At 46.4% G+C, this 12,246-nt stretch overlaps 5 protein-coding genes across 5 annotated transcripts; 4 read left to right on the top strand and 1 right to left on the bottom strand.

Moving 5' to 3' along the window:
- The first annotated feature begins 363 nt into the window (after positions 1-363).
- SPPG_07853 (uncharacterized protein) lies at positions 364-4,187 on the top strand. The gene is made up of 13 exons (XM_016756003.1): positions 364-920; positions 1,076-1,179; positions 1,249-1,506; positions 1,569-2,094; positions 2,169-2,271; positions 2,333-2,442; positions 2,515-2,576; positions 2,636-2,752; positions 2,827-2,993; positions 3,063-3,437; positions 3,504-3,611; positions 3,668-3,754; positions 3,819-4,187. The coding sequence occupies exons 1-13, from the start codon at positions 720-722 to the stop codon at positions 4,001-4,003; spliced, it is 2,403 nt and encodes an 800-aa protein (XP_016604680.1). The 5' UTR covers positions 364-719; the 3' UTR covers positions 4,004-4,187.
- A 205-nt stretch (positions 4,188-4,392) lies between these two features.
- Positions 4,393-6,243, top strand: SPPG_07852 (uncharacterized protein; the record flags this gene model as incomplete). The annotated part of the gene is made up of 7 exons (XM_016756002.1): positions 4,393-4,591; positions 4,707-4,776; positions 4,846-5,366; positions 5,460-5,560; positions 5,628-5,784; positions 5,840-6,016; positions 6,077-6,243. The coding sequence occupies 7 exons, from the start codon at positions 4,393-4,395 to the stop codon at positions 6,241-6,243; spliced, it is 1,392 nt and encodes a 463-aa protein (XP_016604679.1).
- Positions 6,244-6,515: 272 nt separating this feature from the next.
- Positions 6,516-8,882, top strand: SPPG_07851 (uncharacterized protein; the record flags this gene model as incomplete). The annotated part of the gene is made up of 11 exons (XM_016756001.1): positions 6,516-6,577; positions 6,652-6,757; positions 6,825-7,013; positions 7,080-7,208; positions 7,284-7,567; positions 7,628-7,689; positions 7,772-7,929; positions 7,995-8,231; positions 8,295-8,445; positions 8,516-8,671; positions 8,761-8,882. The coding sequence occupies 11 exons, from the start codon at positions 6,516-6,518 to the stop codon at positions 8,880-8,882; spliced, it is 1,656 nt and encodes a 551-aa protein (XP_016604678.1).
- A 144-nt stretch (positions 8,883-9,026) lies between these two features.
- Positions 9,027-10,877, top strand: SPPG_07850 (GTP-binding protein ypt1). The gene is made up of 8 exons (XM_016756000.1): positions 9,027-9,276; positions 9,451-9,484; positions 9,722-9,794; positions 9,859-9,906; positions 9,976-10,023; positions 10,103-10,330; positions 10,409-10,512; positions 10,583-10,877. Exons 2-8 carry the CDS (start codon positions 9,471-9,473, stop codon positions 10,680-10,682), a joined length of 615 nt encoding a protein of 204 aa, XP_016604677.1. The 5' UTR covers positions 9,027-9,276; positions 9,451-9,470; the 3' UTR covers positions 10,683-10,877.
- SPPG_07849 (uncharacterized protein) lies at positions 10,688-12,238 on the bottom strand. The gene is made up of 5 exons (XM_016755999.1): positions 11,754-12,238; positions 11,478-11,605; positions 11,265-11,397; positions 11,103-11,200; positions 10,688-10,978 (listed from the first exon to the last, which is right to left on the bottom strand). The coding sequence occupies exons 1-5, from the start codon at positions 11,919-11,921 to the stop codon at positions 10,918-10,920; spliced, it is 588 nt and encodes a 195-aa protein (XP_016604676.1). The 5' UTR covers positions 11,922-12,238; the 3' UTR covers positions 10,688-10,917.
- Between the last annotated feature and the right edge of the window lie 8 nt (positions 12,239-12,246).

The raw sequence follows: 12,246 nt of genomic DNA, 5'->3' as shown, positions 1-12,246 counted from the left end.
CGCGCGCATCATTATGTCGTGGCTTAGTCGATATGAACAAGTATGCAGAGGGGATAAACGCTGTGCTATCGTTGTGGGCAGTACAATTTGCAGTACTTTTACCAACTGCCGCCAAGATGGTCTACTGTAATGTCAAGAGAAGTTTGCGGTATGACCGATTATTGATCATTTGGAGCAAAGGCAGCTGTCATTTTCCATCGACGACTCGTCGATCATTCTTGAATGTCTTGAAAGCCTTGACTATTTTCCCAGTCCTAATTGTTAAAAAGAGTCCAAGTCCTGCTGCATTGCTGCATTTTGCCTGCGCCTTTGCTGTCGGTGTCGTCTTCGTTGTCCTCCAACGATTTTTGCTGGCGGGGATTGGAGGATCGTCATTTGTCCCGATTTGGAACGCATTATCCCTTGCATGGGACGTACGCGACCAGCCTGGACGACTTGACAAAAACAACCCGACGATTTCTTCGCGGCCAAACGTTACATGGGAGAAAGGTCAGCCTGACGCGATATAGACTCCTCACCTATTCGCTATCACCATCGTAGCAAGACGAAGGCGTCCCTTCATAGGACGAGATTCGTTCGGACGCGTGCGATCAGGCAGTTTCTGTGTTCTCTTGCTCACCACCGAACGGTCAACGCTCTCACAACCATCACAAATCCTGCGAGCTGCACACCACGAGTGATCTCGACACATTCCCACTTCTGTTCTGCTTATACAAGCTATGTCGGGATCCGCTGCACAACAAGCAAGTCGAGGCAGCGCGGGGATATCGCAGGGGACGACTGTACTTAACGACAGCAACGGTTCTGCTACTGGGGTTGCAACATATACTTTGCCCGGTGTTCTACATTTTCTTCAAGTAGAGTGGCGAAAATTTGAAAGAGAGCGAAATGAATGGGAAATAGAAAGGGCTGACCTGAAGGTTAGTCATTCATGTCTCTGAGCTGACAAGTTTGGCGGGGCAAATTGACAGAAATCGAAACTCTCTGCGTGAGCGACCTCTATTAGCAGCGCTGTGACGCTTTCAATTGATGCGGATACACGAAGCTAATGGATTAATCGTTTGGATTTTCTCAGGCGCGAATAGCACTACTGGAGGGTGAGCGGAGGGGAATGGAGAATCTTCGGACCGATTTGATGCGAAGGGTTAAGATGTTAGAATACGCCTTGCGACAGGAAAGGTAGCATCGATGAAATTGTTCTTGAAGGTGGCTCGCCGTCATGACAGCTATTTACCTCATGGTTGTTAGGAATAAGTTCACCAAATTACGACAAGAGAAGCAAACCGTATCACCATCATCAGAAGATGCAGTGGCAGCGGCTACGCAGCCGAATGCAGTAACTTCAGGCATGTCGGCTCCAACAGAAAATGTACCGACTCTTCCTGAGGCGGTGCTATCCGCTCCTTCCAACTATGGTACTCTCAACTTCTCTGGTGGTGGGATGGGGACGTTGTTGAACTTTTCGAAAGGATATGGACATGTGCGAAGTAAAGAGATCTTAAAAAAGTGGGCAATTGTCTCCGAAAAACCACTGGTTAGCCTGTTTGATTGACGCTTGTGTTTTATAGTTACCTGCGGGAAATGAGCTACTTGTTGACAACATCCACAACCGGAGGTAATGTCTCCCCTTCGGTGAACCCGAAAACCGCGGCAAGCGGCAATGAAGATCCTTCTGGGCTCGAATCTACTGCGGACCCGGAAGCATTGGGAAGAGTGATTGGAAAGCGGGAGGCGGCAAGGGCTCGCGGGACGTTACCAACAGCGCGGCAATTTGCCGCGGCTGCCTCGGAAGAATCTGCATCAGAAGTCATTCAAGGTGAACCGCAGCGCGTCATTACCAAGATAAAGCGCGAGACGCCGGCAGCTGCAGAACATACTGAAGGAAGCAAAGTGCCAAAGGTGGACACCAGCCCGCCAGAAGCACAAGAAAATGCTCCCAATGATGCGCGCATCCAATCCCCGGAGGAGGCAGTGGAAGGCAAAGAGCCAGCAGTAAAATCCCTTGTTGATAAGGCATCCAATCAAGACTCTAAGAAACCGAAGGATAAGCAAGGCCAGGAGCGGAAAGAAAGCCGTGTTAATGACGGACGATTGGTATGACGAATACTGCTGTGCAACCCCATGACGCAGATTAGACGATGTGAATTAAGATCCCTGCGAATTATTAGACGCCAGATGAGATGCAAGAGCTGAAGCTGACTCCTGAGAAAGTTAGCAAAGTCATGAGCCGCTTAGAAGGAAAGGGTGCTCATGCCAAACGAAAAAGTCCTGGTATGTAAACATATCCTGCAAGTTTATTTCTCTCTGATGACCAAACAACCCGATCTTGCAGCAGAGGCAAAGCCGGGCGGTATTCCGTCCGTCGTTGCCAATACTTTGTCTTTGGATGGGGGATTGGCCACACTGACTTTGAACGAAGACGATGTGGACGAAGGGGCCAAGGTGGGTTTAGTGCAGAGTGATTGTGGGCATCGCAAACAGTCTGACAGTTGAACATGTGCACCGCGCAACCAGAAAAAGGGTTCGGCAAAACCCGCCAACCAAAAAATCTGGCGGCCCAAAGCGGTATTGAGAAAGTATGTCATTCCCCAATCTTAGTTAACCAGAAATCACGCATTGAAATCTTTCTCCTTAGTCACATGGATTCCATTCGCGCTGTGGCATTCTCAACCAATGATGGTGCCCTGGTTACTGCGTCTGAGGATAATACCGCGAAACTCTGGAATATCGGCAAATTGGAAGATCGTAGCAAGTGAGCATTTGTATGCACTTTTGGAGGCTGAGGCTAGATTTGTAACAATTGTGCATTTTCTATCTGTTTTTCAGAATGCTACCGGAGCTGGAGCCCGTTTATACCTTCCGCGGGCATACTGAACCGTTGACGTCACTCGCTGTTTCAGCGGATGGACAAACATGTTATACAGGAAGTGTCGATGCAACTATCCGTGTGTGGCGCATACCACCATTGACAAGAGATCCATATGCTAGCTACCGTACGTTCGCAACTAGCGTTCCGGTTCGAGACGCCACCTTTTACTGATGACAATTCCTTTCTCATATAGAGAATACCAAGCAGTTTAAGTTGCATACATATGTCGGCCACTCTGACGTTGTTTGGGATATGAAATTACATCCGCTGCAGCAGCAATGCCCATGGCTGGCTTCCGTTTCGAGTGATGGTGCTTTGAAGATATGGAATACAACACCAGGGCACTGGCAACTGCGCAGCACGCTATGGTATGAGAACGCAAATAGGGGAGGTACAAATGACGTGGTAAAAGAAGCGGAAAGCAGCGGGCTGCAAAATCCGACGTCCGTGGACTGGGTGTATACCAATTTGAACAGGATAGCGGTGTCGTATCAGAACAGCATCGTAAAGATTTTCGACGCTGAAACTGGACAGGAAACGTTGCAATGCCGACATGACGGAACCTTTGGTACACTACCATAGCTTTCTGTTGACTTGTTCACCATGTTGCTGATGAATGAACTCTATCTACTAGATAACACCACATCTGGACAGATCAACAAGGTTGTTTGCCATCCCACCCTCCCGCTACTCATTACCGCGCATGAAGACCGATATATTCGGATATTTGACACAAATACAGGTGGGTACAAGCCGTGGTCATTGTCAGATGATATTTTCACTAATTCGTGCGAGTAGGACAATGTGCGCATTCGATGGTCGCTCATCAAGATTCAGTTTCAGCCCTGGATATCTCGCCAGATGGGCTTACTCTGGTCTCAGGGGGTAAGACTTTTTGACTGTGGCGATTGCAAGTAAAGCGACTTCTGACTCCTGGTACTGTTTCTAGGTCATGACTGTTCAATACGATGGTGGGATCTGACAACACGAAAGTGTGTCCAAGAATATACTTCGCACCGAAAAAAGAATGACGAGGGAATATGGGCGGTCAACTTTCATCCTGAAGCCTCAAATTGCATGGCTTCTGCAGGCGCTGATGCGGTCTGTAAACTATATAGTTTTGGGACAGCATGAGGACTTGGAAAGGGTTGAATGTGCAGGGATGAATGTTCAAGGATACAGTTTATATAATTAGCGGATGTATTTAGGCGGAACAAACACTCTCGCCTTTGCGCACATGATTGCACCTTGTTACCTCGGAGGAGATTCCGTCATGGGACTCATTATTCTTACTCAATGATATACAATTGTAGGCCCATATAAAATTGCCCATGGTATCTCACGAATGGTGAAAATGTCTTTGCGCATAGAAAGTTGAAAGACGGCGGGAACAACATCAAGTTTCTTGAATGATGACTAAGCAGCCGTGAGTCATCACCGGTCACCTCGATACCACAGCGCTTGCCATGCACAGTTCCTAAAGACCCATCGGCGTTGCATTTCCCGCATTTTTACAAGCAACTATGCATATCGGCAGAGCGATGCGGGGTCGAATTCTATCACCTTCTTCTTCTCGAGCATCGATTTATCGCACGCTCCTTACCCGCACTGGAAAAACACCTATCGTATGTACCACAGCCGAAGAGGCCGTGGCGAATATAAAGTCACACTCTCGAGTATTCGTACATGGTGTTGCAGCTGTTCCAGGGACATTGCTAGAGGGTAAGAATAATATTGCGATAGATGTAACTTTGAAATATGCAGAATTCGCCCTAAAGTGCGGGCGGCCTGCCTTTTGTTTATCCTTAATGCCAAATTAACTGGGCGATTTTCCTAGCTCTGTCAAAACGCGCATCGGAATTGAAAGATGTAGAGTTCTGCCACCTCCATCTCGAAAAGCCAAATCCGTAAGTGTGGATGCTAATGATTATCACCCTGAGATGGCAGTTCATGACAATATATATATACCGATCTAGATGCAACGTACCAGGCAACATGGCTTCATTCTACACTAATCACTTCTTCATTGGAGCCAACGCACGAGCATCTGTCGCTGCAGGTGCTGGGAGCTACGTGCCCGTCTTCCTTCACGAAGTTCCAAAGCTCATGCGAACGGGGATCATGAAGCCTGATGTAGCCATCCTCAACGTCTCCCCTCCTGACCGGCATGGATACTGCTCCTTGGGGGTAGAAGTAGCCACCTCTTTGGCTGCGGCTCAAGTTTCTCCTATACTGATTGCGCAAATTAATCCATCCATGCCTCGAACCCACGGCGCAAGTTCGATACATTATTCATCGCTTGATTACGTATTCCATGTAGATGAATCTTTACCTGAGCGCAAAGTTGGCGTGGGGCCCACCGAGGTGGAACAGGCTATTGGAAAACATATTGCCGGGCTGGTTAAGGATGGTGCTACGTTGCAAATGGGGATAGGGGCGATTCCAAATGCAGTTTTGTCTCAGCTTGGAGGACATAAGGATCTCGGTATCCATACGGGTATGTCACTTAATCTTATTGTCGCATATTCCTTTCGTTCCTACAAGAACCAGGAAATGAAAATTGCTTCCTTCTTACCTACTTACCTACTAGAAATGTTCGAAGAGGGAGTAATTGACTTGATTGACAAGGGCGTTATAACAAACTTCAACAAAAGTTTCATGCCGGGAAAGATTGTCACTTCCTTCGTGATGGTACTTGATGACCTGTGGGAGAATACCGGCTGTCAACTTGTACTCAAGCTATATATTTGAATCGCAGGGCTCTCGTCGCGTCTACGATTTTGTAAATGACAATCCCACGGTTTCCTTTCTTGACGCATCAGTGACAAATAACCCGAGCCTTATCGGTAGTAATCCGCGGGTTACAGCCATAAACTCAGCAGTGGAAGTAGATTTGACCGGTCAAGTGTGTGCAGGTGAGGATACTGGTATAGTTAATGGTGTAGGCCATTCCTAACTTTTGCCGGCAAGATTCCATCGGTACCCGTATGATATCTGGAGTAGGAGGGCAAGTCGATTTCGAACGAGGTGCGGCATTGAGTCGTGAAGGCGTGCCGATCATCTGCCTTCCCTCCACCGACAAATATGGAGGTTCTCGCATTGTTTCCATTCTTAAACCCGGTGCAGGGGTCATTACGACAAGGCCCCGTAAGTACCGTACAGTCATCTAGACAGGGTCGTATGCTGATGTGGTTTTGTACATCCTAGATGTTCACTATGTAGTGACCGAATACGGAATTGCGTATCTTTTCGGAAAATCACTCGTCCAACGCGCAAAAGCTCTAATTGAAGTTGCCCATCCAAACCACCGGGCTGATCTTGAGCGAGGCGCGTTTGAACGGTTTGGGTTGAAAAGTTGGCGGGTTGGCTCTTGACATGTATTTAGATATAGATACGTAGACCACATAGACGGGGAAATTTCGCATGTTCTATAGGAGACTACATTAATGCCTTTTGCCAAAGGTCGTTGAGCCCTCTGGGCTGAAAATATTTCAGTCGGAGAATAAACTGTCGCGAACCCATGGTACGGGCAAGTGTGGCTTTCTTCTTGCTTACGTTACAGATCCAAGGACGCGAAGCTCAGCAGAAGTGGTCTCCGCTCTCTCATTGTTCCAACCTGCACCTTCTAGTTTGAGTAAGAGACAGTATGAGCGATTCACCCAGCAGCCCAGCAGGGGGGCCTCCTACGCTTCCTACGAGGTCTATAAAGTAAGTGATCAGCGGAACCCTCTTACTTTGAGCTTCAATCTTACTGGATTTGCAACGAACGTGTGTTTATTCAGACCTAACAAGAGTAAAGCGAAGCTCTCACCGAAATCGTCCACGGCAAATATTAGCTCAAAAGCAGAATACTCTGATATTGTCGATGGTCTAAAAAGAATTTACAAAGTTCGTGTTGAGTCGTCTCCGTTAACCTGTACCGCATAATATTGACCAGTTATGCATTCCATACTAGACCAAGATTCGACCATTGGAGCAAACTTATAACTTTGAACAATTTCATTCCCCTTACCTTACCGATGCCGATATCGAGGCAAAACCGATGGTACTGCTTATCGGGCAATACAGTGTTGGAAAGTCCACATTCGTCAAGTACATTCTGGATAAGGAGTACCCAGGATTGCACATTGGACCGGAACCCACGGTATGTATAGAAAGTGCAGAAGTGGTTGGCAATGAGAGTCCTAATATGAACACTGATCAATACTAGACTGACCGGTTTGTTGCGGTCATGAACGGCGACGAGAGGATCATTCCAGGCAATGCTGCTGCAGTCAGTGCAGAGTTGCCTTTCACTGCCATGACGCGATTTGGATCATCTTTCCTCCAGAAGTTCCAGGTACGAGCGATAGGTTTCCATCTGCTTACTAGACTCTTTGGCACTTGATATTCACATGTTCTGCTTGGCATATAGGTTTCTCTTGTCAACTCTCCCGTCTTGGAAAATGTCATCCTGATTGATACTCCCGGAATTCTGAGCGGAGAGAAACAGAGCATTGGGCGATCTTATGACTTTACATCCGTCGTGGAATGGTTCGCCGGACGGAGTCAACTCATCCTCTTATTGTTTGATGTTGCGAAGCTGGACATTGGAGATGAATTTAAACGTGCAATCATGTCCTTGAAAGGAAATGACGAAAAAATTCGTGTCGTACTCAACAAGGCGGACACTGTTACTGGACAGCAATTGATGCGTGTGTATGTATGACTATTCTGGATCAGCGATGCCACATGACTCTGATCTAAAGAGAATATTAGATACGGTGCTCTGATGTGGTCCCTTGGAAAGGTGCTAGGGACCCCAGAGGTACCGCGGGTGTGTACGTATTTTCTCCTTTGATTGCCATACATTCCGCCGGTCCTGACATGAAAGATATTGTTCTTTCTACATTGCTCTCTTAGACATCGGTTCCTTCTGGGATCAACCACTTCAGAACGTTGATTGTGCTGCTCTGCTCAAAGCCGAGCAACAGGATCTGTTGAATGATTTGAAGGCGCTTCCACGGAACGCTGTAGTCAGAAAAATCAATGAGATTGTAAAAAGAACGCGCATGGCAAAGGTGGGTAAATGTCGTTGCCAAAGTCCAGATACATTATTGACTGGATATGGGGACTATTTTCAAAGGTGCACGCCCTCATCATTTCTCATCTGCGCCAAGAAATGCCCAGCTTCTTTGGACGTAAGGACAAGCAAGACAGCTTGATTACCAACTTGGAAGCGGAGTTCTTAAAGCTTGAACGTATTCACGGATTAACACGAGGAGACTTTCCTGATCCCGAAAAATTCAAGGAGAAGCTAGCCATGTTCAAGTTGGAAAAGTTCTCCAAACTCAATGACAAGATGTTGCAAGCTGTCAATGAGGTATGCCCTTATTTATACTATATGAGATTATTCATTCTCAATAAACTCATCGGTGCTCCCTAGGCCCTATCGATCGATTTCCCTAAACTAATGTCAGAGTATCCAGCTGCCCAGCCGACGATTGCTGCACCGGAAAGAAACCCGTTCGAGAGTCCAATCTCTCCCACACCTGGAAGTCCAGGCAAAGCGCAGACTGAGGAAATATGGCTATATGGTTGGCTTTTTATCCATTTTTAGTTGGCAAGCCTGGATTTGCATTCATGCGCAAGCTCTCGTTCTTTTAGATGCCATTGACCGCCGAAAATATCTGGAGCGCTTCCGCACCCTGGCAGGAGTAGACGGAAAGGTATCTGGTGCCACGGTCAAACCAATCTTGGAATCCACTGGCTTGGACACCCAACTGCTTGCCAAAGTGTGGAGATTGGCAGACTGGACCCAAGGTATGGTTTTACTGGTTTTACCACGCTTTCTAATTACCACAAGAACAATGCTCATATTTTTATGACTTGTGTTTTCATTGTTTATTTAGATGGATATCTGGATTCTGATGAGTTTGTTGTTGCTATGCATTTATGTGATATTCATAAAAAGGGATGGGCGGAAGTGCCAGATGTACTGCCAACGACCCTTATTCCAAAGCGTAAAATATAGAATCCTAATGTTAAACACTGTCATTTAGTCGATAAATAAACGTTCTGCAATCTGGAAACGGGAGGTCGGGGAATGCGATGTCTGCTGACTTAAGCCACCTGATGATAATGCGAAACCTTTTTATCATCGGGTCAGTGCCGTTTACAAAGCCCGCAATCCGCAGCTTTTAGTCGACACGTTTCTTGTTGGGCTGCGAACGCCATCTCACGTTTTTCCTTCCCACTAAACTCGCGAAACATCCTTTTGAAAGCCATCGGCATTAGAAAGAGAGAAGGAAGAGACTGCCCTCGCTCTTCAATAACGAAAAAGACCTCAGTTTGAGCCTAGACGGACTGCATAACCGCGTTCTTATTTCACAATCGCATTCCATCTCTTTATAATCTTGTGTCAAGTGGTAAGTTGGAACCAAAGTCGCTTACAAGTGATGGAAGGCTTTATTCTGAGCCGGAGATTTTTGCATGGTGGCATGACGGGGACGTGAGCAACACGGGCATAGTTGACCCTGGCGGCTGTAATTGCGGTGTCTCATGACATGACTGACATAACCTCTTCTGAACTCCCAATACAGTCTGATATCCTTTTGCAATTATGAATCCTGAATAGTAAGTAGTCTACTGCATCGAAATGGAGGCTTTCTATTACGTGTGTTTGTGATGGAGATTGCACTGGCACTACCAACCGCTACAGTGGAGTGGATGACTTGCAGATACTGGAGTAGACCTGGGCTGGCATACAATCCGAGAGCATTTGCGTGCAGAGAATATGTAAACTTTGGGAAATAGGCTAGCTATGGACATTCGTTGTGAGGAAATGCTTATGAACCTTGTTATCCCTTCCAGCGACTACCTCTTTAAGCTGTTGCTTATTGGCGACTCCGGTGTGGGAAAGTCTTGCTTGCTTCTCCGGTTTGCCGTGAGTAGTGCGATGCACTTTTTTGTTCTGTGAAAACGGGGAGCTAACATTTTTGTTGAAACAGGATGATACCTACACTGAAAGTTATATCAGTACCATCGGTGTCGACTTTGTAAGTAGTGGCATTACGGAAATTACTCCGTGTTGTATTTGGATATCTAACACATCATCTATCCATCAGAAAATTCGTACCATTGAATTAGAGGGGAAGACCGTGAAGCTACAAATTGTAAGCTTTAGAACCTGTCGTCCGCCAATCATGACATTTCTGTCAGGGGAAGGAAGACTAATGCAGAGTCCTTCCCTAGTGGGACACTGCCGGCCAGGAGCGATTCCGTACTATCACTTCTAGTTACTACCGTGGTGCGCACGGTATCATTGTCGTCTACGACGTGACAGATCAGGATACCTTCACCAACGTGAAACAGTGGCTCCAGGAGATTGATCGGTACGCTTGCGAAGGGGTCAACAAGCTTTTGGTTGGAAATAAGAGCGATTTGACAAACAAGAAGGTTGTGGAGTACAACACGGCAAAGGTATAAAACGACGAAAAAGATGCGTATGGCAAATTGGAATATCTCTAAATGAAATCGATGCTCGCTTTGAAAATTTAGGAGTTTGCAGACAACCTGCAGATCCCATTTTTGGAGACCAGTGCAAAGAACGCCACGAATGTTGAGCAGGCTTTCCTGACAATGGCAAAGCAGATCAAAGACAGGTATATGGACGGGGTCAGGTGTTTGCACAAGAGATATGCGCAAGCGGCTCACTCTCTTGTTTAACTTCAGGATGGGCAGTTCCGCTGCTGCGGCGCCAGCCAACAAGGCCAATGTCAAGGTTGGCGGCGGTGCTCCAGTGCAAGCTCAGCAAGGTGGTGGTTGCTGCTAAATTGTTTGGGAAATAGTGTTGTATGGAATATCAGTTATTGCTTTGTAAACAAGCTGCTATACAGTCTTGCTATTAATGGTTAAGTCATGTTGGTCAAACGCGGGTACCAATTACCACTATATGACGAGTATCAGGAGAATACTGAACGCATGTTTGAATGTCTACCATCCATACAAAAACCGTGAAAACTTGCTAGTACTCGAAAGGCCGCAGAGTGTTGCATCCGTGTTGTGCATCAGTATCCAGGGTATTGTTCTTCTGTACCGCTATTTCTTCCAAACCATAAAATCATGGATCTGCATGGTTAAAGTAGAGCAAATCATTCACTATATATTAGTAAAATGGCAGGACGAGCAAAGCCTCCATCGCTTGACATCCCTTCGGCAAGCATGCAGCAAAACACGAAAGGAAGCTACTCACGAGACGAAAATAAGGAAATTCTGTGCAGCAATGCAGATACCAAAGTAGAATGCGTCGCCCTTATACCCCGGTAGGATGTACTTTAAGCTTGTTACTGCCTGCACCAAGAGATTAATATACGCCTGTATCGGACGGTGGTAAGACCTGCAATATCGAGCTCACCAAGGCTCCCCCCAACGCCCCTAAAGCCATAGACACTCCCACAAAAGCACATCCACGAGCTTTTGTTGCCACATTTGTTCCACTGAACGAGCTATCGTCTGCGCTCAACATATCTCTATTGATCAAATTGACACTGGTTTGATAACAGCCAGATGAGTTAGCAAAAAACCTGAGAGTATTTAATAATTTCTTACAAAAAGGACAGAGCCTTACATGATCAGCGCTATTGTGGATAGCACTCCTGGGATCCAATCCTCAAAACGGATTTGAACGGGCAACGGAGGATCGCGTGTAGATGAGAAGACGACACCGTCGATGAAAACCCACCATCCTATCGCAAACTAATAGGAAGGCTCTATCAGCATATCGACCTGCGTCCAAGGTTCTTCTCTTTAAGTAGAGCGCAAGACTAAGAACTGGCTCGACAGAGCTTGCCATTGCCGGTGCGGCAACGCTCCTTTCCCTCAAGGATAAGCAGTCTCAACGTACCAATCCGCCAGACAAATATCCTACTATCTCCATCCGTGTTGGCAGCTTATGAGATACGCCTTCGAATACTTGTAGGCAAAAGTCCCCACACCCTTGGCAATAAAAAGCGGCTCGGGACCGCCTCCTAGCAGCTGAAGGCTCTACAGACAGCGGCTGATATCGTGACATATTTGCAAACTACGAAGTTGACACCAGCTTCTACGCTCAATAGTTATGGGTTATTTGGAAATGCTTTTGTGGACGGATTGTTGGGAGATGATACGACGGAACGAAACTTGCAAGCGGATGATGGATGACTTGCTTCATCACGTGCGAGGCAGAGATATGATACTACAAGTTTAAACTTGGATGAGTTTGCATGAAATCCTACTTGGAAAAAAGATGAACAATTCCAAAACTTGGAATCATTGAAATATACAGACAATGAAGGTGTATGTAGTTTAAAACAGTAATGATATCTCAACCAAAAAGTCTAGTTGAAAGCTTGAAAATT

This window comes from Spizellomyces punctatus, assembly GCF_000182565.1.
Source record: "Spizellomyces punctatus DAOM BR117 chromosome Unknown supercont1.18, whole genome shotgun sequence".
NCBI lineage: Eukaryota > Fungi > Chytridiomycota > Chytridiomycetes > Spizellomycetales > Spizellomycetaceae > Spizellomyces > Spizellomyces punctatus.
Note: the sequence above shows the minus strand (reverse complement) of the source record. Positions and strands in the feature narration are given on the sequence as shown.